Source organism: Pelmatolapia mariae, linkage group LG18 (assembly GCF_036321145.2).
Source record: "Pelmatolapia mariae isolate MD_Pm_ZW linkage group LG18, Pm_UMD_F_2, whole genome shotgun sequence".
Classification (NCBI taxonomy): Eukaryota; Metazoa; Chordata; class Actinopteri; order Cichliformes; family Cichlidae; genus Pelmatolapia; species Pelmatolapia mariae.
The window spans coordinates 17351647-17366948 of record NC_086243.1 but is presented as its reverse complement, the minus strand read 5'-3'; the positions used below and the strand labels follow the sequence as shown (position 1 = coordinate 17366948).

Sequence of the window (15302 nt, the reverse complement as noted above, 5' to 3'; positions counted from 1 at the left end):
AAGTTTACAGATTTATCCTGAGAAATCAGTATGGAGAGAAAGAGATAATAAAATCGAAAACAGTAGTGCGTTAATAGTAATTTTACATTATTCCATTTTAGACATTTTATGTGTTTTCCACTGTCTCTGCTTTTAGTTCAAAATCTAAATTTAAACAAACACACTGCATCATTTAATAGGTGATAAGAAAGTGTAGTCCTTTACCTCCAACATCTGTACTCTGCCTTGATAGAGCCTGTCTGGAAGTGGAGCTTGTGGAGATGTGTGGATCAGAGTCATGTTATGACCCTGAGGAAAAAATAATGACATGGATAAATACACTGCCACTGTAACCCAAAAAAAAAAGAAAAGAAAAGAAAACTACTAGCACTACGTACAGTTAGGACAACATCAGGTCTTTTGCCAATCGGAGTCATCCCCTCACTGGGAATCCCGAATGATTTGGACTGGTAAGTCAGGAAACCACCGTAAGATGAAACCTAGAAAAGGATAGAGACTTCTGTTAGTTAATTTGGAGGGACAGTTGCATATAGACGGTTAGTGTAAAGGACATTTTGATATATATATATTCGACCTAGATCCTTTTCAGTTGGGAGGTAATGGTTAAACTTGTGATTTTTCAGATATCATATGGCCTTTTAATTCCTCCTTTTAAATTGTTTAAGATTTTTGTTCAGAGTTTTGTTTATGTATGCTGACAGCCTTTCTGCACTTCTTCCTGTCTTAGCTGACAATGATGAGTGGTGGAGAAAATGTTCCTTTAGCAAAAGCAGCAATACAACACTATAGAAATACCTAAAAAGAATATAATAATACTATAATTAAAATTAAATCATGTCTGGAAATTAAAAAAAAAACTGGAAGATGCAAAAATGTGAACACACCTGAAATATCGACAATGATCCTTTACTCCAAAACTGTATATATGCACAACAATTTTCAGTGAATTGTCATATTCAATCATGTTAAAGAAGTTTAAAACATGAATGCAACTGGGTTGCCAGATTCTTAGTATGGATCTTGATAATTATAGGTTTACTTTTCAATAGTCAAAGTCAAAGTCAAATTTATTTATATAGCACATTTAAAACAACAACTGTTGACCAAGGTGCTGTACAATTAAGATAATTTAAAGAAATAAAAACACAGGGTGGCATGATAAGAGTTAAGAAAAAGAATCATAAAATTAGAAGATTTGAATAAAACAGAGTTTTATTCAAGAATAAAAAAACTAAAAACATTTTTTGTGGAAATGCCCTCTAGTATCTGTTTCTCTGTTTAGACAGCAGCACATATTCCCAATAAACAACATGCCCCGCCATGACGTCTCCACTGACTCACCCTGTTTCCTAGATAGGACGGTGGTGCCACCCAGTGTAACGTTTGAACTGCGGGAGAAAGTTCCTGGATATCTGCCACCACCGTGTTACTGGCTTTGTTCAACACAGATGTAACCTCCTCTCTGTCGGGACTTTCCAAACGCCAGCCCTGCATATCAACAAACTAATAACAGAGAAATGTAAGAAAAATAATAACTGTGTTTTCCAGATAATTTTTGACGGTAGTGTTAGTAAAATGAGTATTATCTGTATTAGTAAAATAGGAGCACACCGATGACTTATTAAACAGAACACCAGATTAGCAAAGTCGATAACTCCATTTCCAAGACAAGCTTGCAAAAAGGACTTTGCGCAAGACACGGGTGGATGGGTCAATGAGTTCATCCAGTAACTTTAGAGACACTAACAAGGAAAGCTCTATTATAAAGGCACCCAGCTCACAGTAAAACCTGCATCGCGTGGTGGCCATTTGATCTGCTTTACCATAGTTGGTCCTTTTGTGATCAACACCAGCTTTTATTAAAAAACCCATTGTTTGCCACATAACGTCTGTCAGCCAAAAGGTGCTGCAGGCAGAAAATCTTTAAAGGCATTCGTAGACATGCAGGAGCAAGAAAAGCCAACACACCTTCCCCCTGCGTTTGCTGGAGCTCTGACACTGGTCAGTGACTCCAAAGCAGAAGCAGCTGGTACAGCCGAGAGGGTTTGAGGGGTCAAAATAGAAGGACCTTTCCCGACAAGTATCACACCTGACCCCAGCAACATTTCTCTGCAAACGTGGCGGCAATGACAAAGAGAAAGTCAGACAAAGAACACTAAGAAACAGGGAGTTCTTAAATAAGACGTTTCATTTATTGAACCGACCTTGCAGAGACACCTTCCTGTGTCTGGGTCACACACATTAGATGTAACTCCACCTTGATTACAGTCACAGGGCACACAGTCAGGGAAGCGATAATAACCTGGAGCACAGCGATCACACTTCCGGCCTCCAATCCTCGGCTTACAACTGTGTAAAAATGCAGAGACATAATCACAATTAAAGATCTTCAGTGTACATTTGAAACACAGAAATGGTCTCTGAACAGCTTGTATGGCAAAGAAAACTGTATGATTACATCTTATGCATTGCTTTACACTTCTAGCTCCACATTTCTATAAGAGTGAAAACAGTACTGTGTAATTGTAATACTCTATCAGTAAGGTCTGGATACCTTTAAAATAACCATTGCATAGTTTTCAGTTCTCACAGCAACATTTATGGAGTTATTCAAGGTAGTTGGCAAGCAAGTTGCTTCAAACATCATTAAAAACTTACAGTTCACATTCTGATTTGATTTAGAGATTAAGGCAAGAATGAGATGCGTTATCTGTTAGCTTGCGTGGCTGTTTTCATCGCTGTACATAGTTGTCGTTTTGCTGGCTATATGTTTGGACTAGATATGCTGTTGCACAATGAGTTTGTACGGACATGGACATGCTCTCTGATGTTATCACACTGCATAAGAATCTAAACACCTGAAATGCCTAGAGCTTTTTCATGATACTGTTTTTGACAGAAAAGGAGATGTGTACAACAACATGACTGGACTGTGAACTGTGAAAGTCAGGGCCGACACCAATGTTTAAAATAACAACTTAAACAGCCTATAGTTGATGCTCGTGCTGTTTTTGATCATTTTGCGTAAAGAAATTAAAAAGAATATTAAAAAATAAATTAGGCTCTTTGTCACATACTCATGATATCAGCCCATACCAACATTCCCCTAATGTACTGCTGCATCTGTAGATGTAACATCTCATTAATCACGTTGCTGTCATGCTTCATATCTGCTGTTGGAAACTGCAGGTCAGATTCCAGTCTTTTTTTGGCACCACTCAAGAATCAGTGCATGACAGATTGTTACTCACAAGGGACAGGCATTACAAGCACAGCTGTTTAATAGAGAAACTACGCAATCACATAATTAAGAAGAAATAATTAATTATATCTATCCACTTTTATTCCATTTATCCAATTCAGGGTTTGCAGGGAAGCTGGAGGCTATCCCATCCTGGACACGTCACCGATGCACTCATTTACACCTGCAACTAATTTTGAATCAGCAATTAAACTAACCGAAACTAATGTCTCTGGACTGTGGAAGCAAAGTGGAACACCCAAAGAGCACAGCTGGCAAGTGGATTCAAACCTGTGCTAACCACAGCAGCATTGTGCTGTGCTCCTGAAATATTTTGGATGCATGGATGGATGGATGGATGGATGGATGGATGGATGGATGGTGGATGGATGGATGGATGATGGATGGATGGATGGATGGATGGATGAACTGGCATGTTCCTGGCTTTTCCAGCATTTTCTGCTATGGACTCACTTTCCTGTTTGATATTTTCCGTTCGACTTTGTTGGAGTTTTCAGTTTGGATATTACCTCTGCCTAGATTATGTTTTCATCCTGATCTTGTTAGTTGTTAAGTTTTGAGTTTTGGAGGCACCGTCCAAAGACACAGGGGAAAATATGGCATGAAGTGACACAATGTGTGTGCCTCTGTCTTAAGTGGATTAAAAAATTGCTGAAGTTGTTTCACATTGCTCAGAGGAACACATGTTTATAGATGCATCCCTACTGAACTCTAACAATGATTCTAGGACAGAACAGCAGCTAAAATAACTCAAATGTTAACCCTTTAACGCATATTGTATCATATCTGATTTGAGTTTTTGAGACTTCTACATCATCAGTATTTTGGGTTTTTTGGGGGGTTTCTTCCTGAAAAACTTCCATAAATTGCACAATACATTTTAAGCAATTTTAAAAAATGGTACATGTAGCAAATACTATGCAAATAAAAATCGTATGTGGAAATTAACATTATTTTTTAAACACATTTGGCTCAAACTCTCCATTTTGTTTTTTAATTAGAATTGTTTGGTAATTATTTCATATTTCAGGCTTTAAGGGGTCAATGATATGATATGAAGTATTTAAAGACTATCGCATAAGATCATAAGAACAAACCTCAGCTTCCATTTATCCTTAGTTAGCAACAGAGCTGGAAAAGTTGCTTTCAAATATGATTTATTTGGCCTTTACAAGGTAAATGCAAATATGGTAACCTGCACAGTTTGCTCTTCGTGTAGGTTTCAGCTCACCTGCACTGACCAGTATTGCGGTCACACTGAGCCCCTGCATTTGCAGCAATGCCGCTTGGGGAGCATTCACAATTCTCACAGCCCAGCAAAGGGTGGTAGCTGAAAGTCTGATTCTGACACACATCGCAGGCCGGTCTGACTGTCTGAGGAGGGCAGATGCAGCGTCCCGTCACTTCGTCGCATAGTCGGCGGCCACAATCACACGCTGCGCAGAGAGGAGCGTAATGAGGACAAAATTAGATGCAAATTGTATTTTGAGAGTAAGTAACAAGGAGTGAATGATGACTTAAAAAGAAAAGAACTACAAATCAAAGGTAAATGTTGACTCACGTCTGCAGTAGGGAAATCCGAAGTATCCAGTGGCACACTTTGTGCACTGCCGCCCAATCACATGTGGCCTGCAGGGACACTGTCCTCCAACTGCATCACAGACGCTTCCTGTAGAGCCAGATGTGTCACAGTCGCACGGCAGAGCACCATCGTTATATGCTGCTACAAGAGAGCGGGCCGAGTCTCTGCAGAACTGGGAAGATGTTCTTGGGCTAAAATGACACACACAAAGATTACTTTTAAATACAAATGTGGTTTTATACTCGAACATGACAGCTAGAGGGCACCATTTCCAAAAACATTGGTGTTTTGAAGACTGTTACCTCAGCTTGGGTAATGAAATATCCCATATATGAATATCAATATATTAAAACCATCAGCTATATATCATCACAAAAAAAAAAACGTGTCAAATTGTTGAATGCTTATGTCATTATTTGTTGGATACCTACTCAATATAGAACCCTTCTTCTCGGCACTGCTGTATGAAATCTTCAGATTTATCCAGCGGTTTCTCTCTGAGGAGCTCTGGGGTGTAAACGCTATCAGGTACCAACATGATATAATCCTAAATAAAAGATAGAAACCATATCAAAAACAATCTCATATACCCTACATCTTTGTTTAAGTAATACAGAGTGATAAAGGATTTAAAGTTATTTCTATTTTTATTATTTGCTTCAGCTTAATGGAGAAGGAAAATTAAAGCACACTGAACAGTACACAATCATAGCCCAACCTGCCCCCTGCCTTATACAGCCTGGAAGCTTAGCCTTTATAAACCCACAAGCCACTGCCAGGTAGAATACAGTCGTTTCATTGTTGTTGTTGGGGATATGGCATAACACTGAGGAGAGAGGACCTCAGGATGCCAAGTCCTCAACCTGAACAACACTAGTGCAAAACACAGGCTTCGCATGCCTTCAGACTGTAAACAAGTATTTTTATATTTCTCGCTCATTCAGTTGCGATGGTGTTTAATACGTAACACAAACCACTGACCAGAATCAGAGTCTTTCTAGGTGGCACCCTCACAGAGATGACGGGTAGCTGCCAAGGATTTCTCTCAAAGTCAAGGGCAATGCGCCCATCAGCGATGACTACCTCCCTGCATCCAGAGACTGCAGGGCAGAACGAAGCATTTATCATACCTGCAAGAAAAGGACATTTTAAATGGGTAAAGAGAGAAGACAAGAGGGCGCCGCACAGTGACTCATCTCCCTGTTAAAGCCATGTGGGGGAGCTGATCCAAGGCCTCTGCTCATTTTCTCATGAGCATTGGAACTTTATCTGCTCTTAAATAGGAATCAACACCTCTGTGGGAATGATTTCCCAGTCACTGCCAAAGTAAAAAAAAAAAAAAAACATCTAAGGGGAGGCAGTAAGGACTTCATTCCTCTCTAACACTCACCCTTCCATTCACGGCCCGCGTCAACTCGCACTTCCACAGGGAAGGCGATATGTTCAGGCTGGTGATAATGCACTATTATCACATACCTGCCCGGAAGAGGCACATTGGGGGTGAAAGTAATCTCCGTCTGTGAAAAAAAAAACAAAAAAAACATGAGAAAACCTGAATGAGTGTCTTTTGGACTGGGTAAATAAATAAAAAAAAAACAACAAAAACACCCAGCAGGACAGCACAAACTGAATGTCTTGGGGGCAAAGCTGCTAAATAATTCAACCAGCTGAGGAAGGGCACAGTGATACCTGTGGGAATTTAAGTAGTATCCCATCACACTCAGGTTCACGGACAGGGATCACCCCAGACTGTCGTCTCCGCCTCCAATCCTCAATCTCTCTTTGTTGGGGAGCCACAGCTGGTGTGGACAATAGCTGGCCATCGCGGGCTGCATACAGGATCCAAGCTGAAGTGGGTTTGTCAAACTGCCTCGGGACACAGTGCCAGCTAAACACAGTAAACAAGAAGAATTCAGCTTCAACATGTTTTCACTCTCATATTATTTGTTAAGAATATGCAAAAAAATAATTTCATCGTGATACAGAGGTCAACGTTTATAAAGTATCTGAATGATTTTAGAGGCTCAGCAGTGCGGAAGCCATTATTGCATTCATTGTTTTAAATTTGTGGGCATTTTTACGCTGAAGTACAACAACTGCCTTCAAGTCAATTCTAAGTATTTGTTTGTTGGCTTATTTTTCCCTTCTGAGTAGATTTCCTGTTCTCTGCTCAAGGTGACGTGCACAGCAAATAACAGAGCTAGACACTGACAGCTGGAAAAGCGGTAACATCCAACCCGCTCATTACATTCAGAGACGATTTAGTATGAGAGAGGACTGAGTTAGACTGTAAGTTCAGCCTGAGGTAAGTGAGCTTGCCAACCTCAGGGAATGCATACAATCACACCTGGAAAACAGCTGTGTCCGTTCAAGACTTACGTGTCTTCGGTGAAGCGACCGTGAGTGGAGACGCACAGGACTTTAGGGTCTACATACTCAATGGAGAACTCCTCTGCAGGAACCGCGTACACTTTATACTACACAGAGAAAAAGATGTATTTAAGGCTCCATGTTGCTGCCTCGATATGAAGCTGTGACGCATCTTTTGGGCAAACTTTTCACTTACCAGAAGGAATGATGCTGTGGAGGTCTGCAAGAGAACTTCAGACCTGTGACTTAGCTGAAACACTGCTACTTGGTTTCTGTTGTCCACTGCCATACTTCGACACAGATTGCTGCACGGGTTAGGAAACACAACAACACGTACATGAAACGTGCACATATTATTTAACCTTCTATCTCTAGGATATTGCTAAGTATTCAGTTAATAAAGACCTAAATCAAATCAATATTACTACAAGTAATGTTATGAAAGCATCAAGTATGGGATTCACCTGAAGGCACAGCTGTAAATATTAGCCCTGCCCATAACCGGGTCAACTGATTGTCCACTGATGAGTATGTTGACATTTTGGACAGTGTCCACCTCGCTGGCATACTCCAGAATAAGCATATATGGCCCAGAATGGGGTACAAGCAGGCTGAGCTGCAGCTGAGACTAGAGGAGACAGAACATTTATTTAAGGGAGACATTCAGGCATTTTAGGATAATAAAACTGAAAAACATAAACCGCAAAAAGAAGTAAATCAAACATCAATATATAAATGCATTTTATGTATTTTATGTATTATGTGTTTTATTTATTTATTTTTGCTGTTTTCTGTTATTCTATTGTTTTAACTTATGTTCTGTACAGCACTTTGTTCCTGTGCTGGGTATTTTAAAGTGCTTTATAAATAAAATTGGATTGGATTGGAAATGCAATGTTCACAGATTGATTATCATTGGGAAGTAAGATCCAGTCTATAAACTGAACTGCAGTCTCACGGTTTTATTCCGGACTTTAGCGCAGATAATGGGAACCTGTTTTTTTCTTTTAATAGCTTAACCGTTTTTACACCGCACACAGAATTTTTACATTAACATTCATCTTTAAAATACTGAACCTGTCTCCCATTGAGAGCAGCCATTTCAGGGTGATCGGGGGTGAGACGCCGCACACGAGCCTGCCTCCTCTTGCGCCCACGCCGGGTTGTGAATGTTCCCTGTGAGCCCAGTGCAGAGCTGAAGCCATCCAGGGCTATGTGCTTATACAACAGACAGCTGAGACACATCCACACACGCAAAAAGAAAAAAGTTAACAATCTACCAACAACAAGAAAGATGAGAAAAATAGTGGCGAATGAAATTTACTTTTCATCCTTGTTTGCGGTGGGTAAATATGTGCATGGCTGAGTGATCTTTTCCTGCAGGAGAGGCGCTTCATAGTAATCCTGGGGTAGTAACACTAAGTAGTCCTGATAAAGGCAATGACACAGAGTGACAATACATATATATATTGTTTTTTTAAACATGCAAAACACCAAATGAGCAGTAATTTTCCACTTTTAAAATGACATCTGTACATCAGTGATTTCTTTATAAACTTACCAGGAGAACTCCTTCTGCTCTTATGTGCATGATCCATGTCCCAGGAGTCAATTCAAAGGGCTCAGCAAAGCCATCTCCAGGCACAGTGAGGAAGGATGGGGACGGACTAACGGGAAATATTACTTCTTTACTCTGTTCTGACCCTGCAGAGCATCGAGCACAGATGGCTTTAATGTCAGACACTGACAAACAGACATCTTCCAAATCAAGACACCACGCCCGGATTTAGAATGCATGACGGGTGAGAGATGACATTTAAATGGTGAAGTATGGGAGATGATTCAGTTTCAGAGGCAGCCTTACCTGGAGTGCCTCTGCTATTGGTCGCCTTGATGCTAGCAGTCACACGGGTGCTGCTGGGGTTACTGAACCGCAGAACCACACGGAACAAATGCTGCCTCCCATCTTTCGGCTCAACATGCACTGTTACTCTGACTTCAGTCTGCGGGGAGGACAACAACACACACAGCTGACTGCGAGGGTAGGGGTTTGAGTAGATGACGAGGGAATAATGTTAAAGAAAAGCAAAAGTTAAAAATGAAGTTAGGTGGATGGAGAAGTCAGGCAAAGAGAGAGCGTTAATCAACAGGCAGCAAGCAAGGTGAAGAAAGTATAACAGGAGGAGCAAAGCAGACCCTTCACTTACAGTCACAGCAAAACTGATAGCCAGTTTCATCCACCACCAAGATCCAAGCTCGCACTTGTGCTCTCCCCTTATGTCGGGGGGTGGCGTAGTGCATTAGAATATGGAAAGGTCCAGAAAAGCCAACAGTAAGCATTAAGATCACCTCTGGCTGAAGAGAGAGAGTGTTAGTGCTAAGAGAGCTGATGTCCTCAATCGTGTATCAGCACTGAAATTACAAAAGGCTGTGCCCTCAGGTGAAGATTATTTGTGCAGTGGCAAAAGCAAAAGAATCACAGTGGTAACAGAGAAGACTGGAAAAGGAAAATTGTGATAGTACAAAAGTGGCAGACACTCTACTAGTCTCATGTAATTTATACAACAATGACATTAAAGCATCCGATACATTAATGCACAAGTTTGAATGGACGAACCTGTGCGGGGGACATCACAGCGTAACCTCTCCAGCTGAAGTCTGGGAACTCCTGGGAGCTATAACCAAAGCGTACTGGTCTGGAATTTGGTGAGGTACCATCCTCCACCTCAAACTTCAGCTGGTGTAGAGTGGGAAAGTAGTAGCCAGGTGCTGGCCTGGTAAAAAAAAAAAAAAAGTTAAATCGTTTGATTAAATGCTGCAAATATGTTAAAAAGAACCATTTTCACCCAATTTAATGACATTAAAATCTGCCATGTCTTACTCGGTGCATTTACGGCCAATGATATTCCTCCGACACTGGCACTGTCCTGATATGTCATTGCATGCCATGCCAATGGCACCACCTATATCGCATTGGCAACCTTTTGAGGGAATAGAAAAAAAGCAATCATTTTCTACATCAAACATGTTCCTTTATGTGATATTATACTGAAAATCAGTGCTTCTTCTCTGACCATACGTTTGATTTGTTTTGGGGCACATATTATGCAACTGTCCTTCTGAATATGAAAATATTTACACTCAACCAGATGCCAAGATTTATCACCGGCGTTACAGAAAGTACATAATTTACACTATTTAAATATGTCAGCATTTGGTTGTCTTTTGAAAAAACATTTTTTATGTTCTTGAAATCCTTGTGAGACTATCTTTTCACAGAAGTACTTCTTTAGGAGACGTAGGTGTCAAAGCAGTAACGTTTACTACATCCTGGCATCAAGAAGGACAAAGACGACCACAAGCCCTCACTGGATGCACTATCACACATTTCTGAAGGCTGTTCTTCAACAGGGAGAATTTATACTTTTGTAATATTCTTTGGTTTACATAAGAAAAAGAAGGTCCTCTGTTATCTTCCTTAGATAGAAGATCCCTGACGGACCTTGGGGCCTCCCGAGATGAAAATAAGGGATGTCTGAGCAGAAACCACAAAGACGGCACCAGGGTTAGGTCACTGCACTCCTAATAAACTGCACTAAGCATGACCTTTCAGACCTCACCTATAAAAAATATTCTGTGCACTTTGCCGTTTATTTTTATTATAATATATATTTAACACATTAAGCCATAAGAAAGGATGATTTGTGCATTTTAACCTTTAGAAACTTTCATCAAAGAACTTTATTCTGCATTCAGTATTGTTTTCAACAATGTAAGATAAAAAAAAAAAAGCTTTGATGATTGAAATGTCTTGGTGTCCCTATACTTCAGAGGAGATCTGTACAGTACTATGTATTAGTACTTATGTACTAATAAAGTAGTTGTTCTTATTACTAAAGGACAATAACATTTAATGTTTAAATGTATCCAATGAAAAGTTTCAGGCTTAACAGAGAAACTTAACAACCTTGTTTATCTTCAACAGAGGTTTTATTAAAAGTTTTGTCAAGCAAGTAAGCAAGTAGAATTAGTGCATTATGCACATATTTCAACTGCAACAAACACACAAGAAAAAGGGATATGGCTGTAATACCAAACCAAATAGCCCAAAACCTGTTTGGCTACATACACAAATTATCTTTTATATACAAAATATAAATATAGAACATACAGCTTGAGCTTTAGACATAGTGCCTTCCTGCCTTGGTCTATCTGCTTCTTAACTGATTTCCCTGAATGTTGTCATTCATTTCTATGCTAAAAAAAACATGAGCCATCACATTTCACAGGTTATTGTAATATGTGATGCACATAAACAAAGTTTTAAGCTCTGCTGTCTTTGCTTGGCTGTACTGCAGAAATGATTGGAGATTATGTATAGGAATTTCAGGAGCAGGACCACGCCTCCAAACACGCTCCTTCCGGCTGTCATCAACAAAGGTTCCCCCAGTTCTGCAAGCTGATCATTCTCATTTACGTGCCCCACCCTCCCTCCCTCCTTGTTCTTCATTCTTCAACTTCTTCACTTCTATTTAGTACATGGGGATCTGCCAGGCTCGGGAGCCATCGCCAGTCCCCTTCAAGGCCTTCCTCAAACCGCAGCTCAATTCATGTCAAAACATTCACTTTTACCTACTAAAACGCCGTCAAACCTAAAATGAGGACGTGGGCCCAGCTAGTGAAATGAGAATTAAAGTCCACTAAGAGGTCAAGGAGATTAACAGACAGTCAAATCAACGTAACTTAGTCTAATTTCACGAAAATCTAACCAATACTGCAGGACAAGAAGGGATTCCTGTAAAAGCCCCCAAGAAATAACAAATATCAATTTAAAAATTTGAGTGAAGAGCCACTAGGTCATCACTGTTTGTAAGTTTAGCTGAATGCTGCCCACTACTGTGGCAGGAGTAGCAATTCTTATTAATTATGCTGTTGCTGACCAGTCTTTTGGCTAGTTAAGATAAAAGCTTAAAACAGCACTAAGGCACCTGTTTTTCAGTCAACACAATAATTTCTAACAATAGTCAGTGTTGCACTGAGGTTGGCTCACTACAGCGAAAAAGGAAGTATGCTTGGTTGCTATTTTCTTTCTTAAAGTGTATCCTTTAATAATACAGCACATGTAAGCAAGAAACAAGGTTGGAAGTTCAGCAAAGAAACACATTCTCACCTTGACACCCATAATAATTCTTTTTCTGCAGCAGGAAGTATCCATCTTTGCAGGAGTCACACGCATGCCCGCATGTATTAGGCTTACAGTGACACTGTCCACTTTTCTGTGCAAGCAGACCATCAAGAGATGATTAATGCTGCAAATGTGCGGTTATTCAAACTGCTGACATTAACACGACCACATGAAAACACTCACCTGTTCACACTCTCCAACACCACTCAGAGTCCCTTTCAGGTCACAATGACACTCTGGTATGAGAGACAAAAATGGGTGAGGTTATGAAAATGTAAATGGGAGAGGGGGGGGGTCCTCTACAGTGAATAGACACTGATTGCAGGATTTTGTAAAATTCATGGGTGAAACACAACATTGTAAAACCCTCCAGCCTTCAGAGATTTGCACATCAAAGGTCCAAAGGAGCTTTTCAGGCCGCAGCTTGCGTTCAGCCGAGTGGGGGAAAAAAAGAAAACTTTTCCCTCAATGTCCAGCCACAGTCAACCAGATGCATTCTTGGGATATTAAAAACACCCCACCCCACTCCTTCTTGAGCATTGAGGGAACGTGGTAGCGATAACAGTTTTGCAAGAGAGCAGAGCAGTAACAACAGACATATGTGAACAAAGCCAGGAGCTGTTCTCCTTAGTTTCCACTATATTAAAAATTTTCAATTGAATAAAGCAGGAGCAGTTTTTGTAGAGGTTATAAAAGTAGATGTTCAGACGTTCTGTTTTTAATGTGTCACTGGATACTTTTTTATGCAATCTCAGGAGGAAATCTCACAGTGGAAGCAGGCAGCAGGGATTTGCCTGTATAATGTGTTATTCTTCAAAGGCAGAACCAGCCCTGTTGATAGAGGTACGTTGACGTGTAAGACAGGACAAAGCTCATATCAGTACCTTGTCAGATTGTTCCTGGCAATTTAAAAGCCTTGAGAAATATATGGTCAGAATTAAGACATTTTGCCTGTATGGAAGCCAAATAAGCATTTTTCTGTCGTTTTTTTCCCTTTTTCCTTTATTATTCAAATTCCTTTTTACTTACCTATACAGCCACGGGGATTGTCTACAGCTAGATTCCAGTATAGAGGTTTACACCTGTCACACAGGGTTCCCTCTACATTTGCTAGGCAGCGGCAAGAGCCCTGAAACAACAGATAAGGAGTCTGAGAATTGTTGAGACTGGTAGCTACTGTTGAAAGCCTTATATTTGCTTAAAATCAGAGCGATAAAATCAACTGCAAGTGCCTGCATTTTCTATAAAGATGTTTCTTTACACTGAAACTTGGCAGCATTTCTTTCTTTCTTCTAAGTATGCATTATGCTCCAAACTGAAAGGTGACTCTCAGAAATGCTTCAATAGATGCCTAAATAAATACTACGTGTTGTTTTTCCCCTTTATAATGGAAGGAAGCCTCTTTTCCTTTTTTAATTTCCTTTGGTTTTCACCAGAAAAACACTTCCTTGTGAAACCGCACAGGATGATGTGGAGTTGTGTTATCAGTTGTAGGGCTGTTAGTCAATGCAAACCCACACCCATAACTGGATTTACACTGTGACCACTTCTATCAGCAAGGAAAATAAAAGCTTGTTCCAGATAGGGCCATGATGCACAGAAAAATGCAACTTTACAGAGAGCGGCTCACCGTTCGAGGATCAGACGCTTCAGTTCCTGCTGTGTTACACACACTGATGGAGGCTGGAAGGACAAAAGGAAAAAGGAAAAGGTAATATTACTGAGCCTCAACAACAGCAAACAATAATGACCTAAATAACATATCTATCCGCTGTCCATAAAAATGACTACTTTTATGAGTTTGATGATTTCAAGTGTTTACCCGAGCACTGAGGGAATCTCACACCAGAGGCGCAACGATCACACAGTTGACCCACCACACCTGGAAGGCAGAGGCACTGACCCGATAACGGGTCGCAAGTTGCGTCATATGAGCCTTCCTGTGAACACCGGCAGGCTGGGGACAGTTACACAAGCAGACATAAGAACTCTAAGCATTATTATGGTAAGTTGTCTGTTTCTTATACAGCCCTTTTTCTGCAACATGTCTCATTCACCCCTTCACACAAGCACTGTTTTCCACATGTATGTGCTTTCTGTCTACTATTCACATTCACATGCAGATGAATGCATCAAAGAGTAACATGTGGTTCAGACTGGGTGAGACAGGGATCAAACCATCAACAATTCAGATTAGTAGATGATGCTCTACCTCCAGAGCCCCAGCCATTGTCCTTAGGGATAAGTGAATCTCATAAGAAAAGAACAGGAATTGAAACTCTTGAGATGACCTTGTCTATTTTAGGAATCAGATTGTCTTAAGTGATTCCCAGTTGTCTATTCTTGGGAATATGAGTCCATAGAAGGAAAAGGTCTATAAATATCACATATTCCATCTCTCTGTGAAACATCGTGTCATGCAAATTGCATTAAAAAAATCAATTGAGAGGGCAGAGTGGGATTTTTGTGGAAGCCGTGGGAGGATTTCTCCTTCAAAGTCATGAGAAGAAGCCACCATAAATCCAACCAAACCAGAAGCTACATTTTTTTCCCAGCAGCTTTCTCATCAGCAGAGGTCAAAAGTATACAAGTGGTTTATCTACTGTAGTTATACTGATAGACATAGAGGGATAAATCCTACTTACCAGCACAGTCGGGATATCCATAGTAGCCTGGCGCACATTCATCACACTCCCGTCCCCCATAATTGGAGAGACAAATACACTGACCATTTGTACCGCACACGCTGTCGGCCACGCCGGCCCCATCACAGAGACATGCTGAAGAAATAAAATAATAAAGCAAAATTTATTCTATTTTTATAGCTCTGTATAAACATTTACCCAGAAAAGTCCCAATTATAAAAACATCTGTCCGAATAAGTAATCTTTACATGCAAAAAA

General features: G+C 40.3%; 1 protein-coding gene across 1 annotated transcript in view; it reads right to left on the bottom strand.

Annotated features, from left to right (window-relative positions):
- LOC134617573 (laminin subunit alpha-3-like) overlaps window positions 1–15302 on the bottom strand; it is a 58761-nt gene that overhangs the window by 20576 nt on the left and 22883 nt on the right. Inside the window, exons 14-39 of the mRNA XM_063462863.1 lie at window positions 15045–15179; window positions 14222–14356; window positions 14030–14082; window positions 13429–13528; window positions 12583–12635; window positions 12385–12490; window positions 10096–10195; window positions 9832–9988; window positions 9079–9217; window positions 8776–8918; window positions 8539–8642; window positions 8292–8448; window positions 7679–7842; window positions 7411–7519; window positions 7224–7321; window positions 6534–6732; window positions 6235–6361; window positions 5826–5974; window positions 5276–5391; window positions 4824–5035; window positions 4494–4698; window positions 2205–2349; window positions 1969–2109; window positions 1342–1503; window positions 378–479; window positions 205–288 (exon numbers count right to left, since the gene is read on the bottom strand). Of these exons, the coding sequence (XP_063318933.1) occupies window positions 205–288; window positions 378–479; window positions 1342–1503; window positions 1969–2109; window positions 2205–2349; window positions 4494–4698; window positions 4824–5035; window positions 5276–5391; window positions 5826–5974; window positions 6235–6361; window positions 6534–6732; window positions 7224–7321; window positions 7411–7519; window positions 7679–7842; window positions 8292–8448; window positions 8539–8642; window positions 8776–8918; window positions 9079–9217; window positions 9832–9988; window positions 10096–10195; window positions 12385–12490; window positions 12583–12635; window positions 13429–13528; window positions 14030–14082; window positions 14222–14356; window positions 15045–15179 (3395 nt within the window). The remainder of the gene's footprint in view (window positions 1–204; window positions 289–377; window positions 480–1341; window positions 1504–1968; window positions 2110–2204; window positions 2350–4493; window positions 4699–4823; window positions 5036–5275; window positions 5392–5825; window positions 5975–6234; window positions 6362–6533; window positions 6733–7223; window positions 7322–7410; window positions 7520–7678; window positions 7843–8291; window positions 8449–8538; window positions 8643–8775; window positions 8919–9078; window positions 9218–9831; window positions 9989–10095; window positions 10196–12384; window positions 12491–12582; window positions 12636–13428; window positions 13529–14029; window positions 14083–14221; window positions 14357–15044; window positions 15180–15302) is intronic.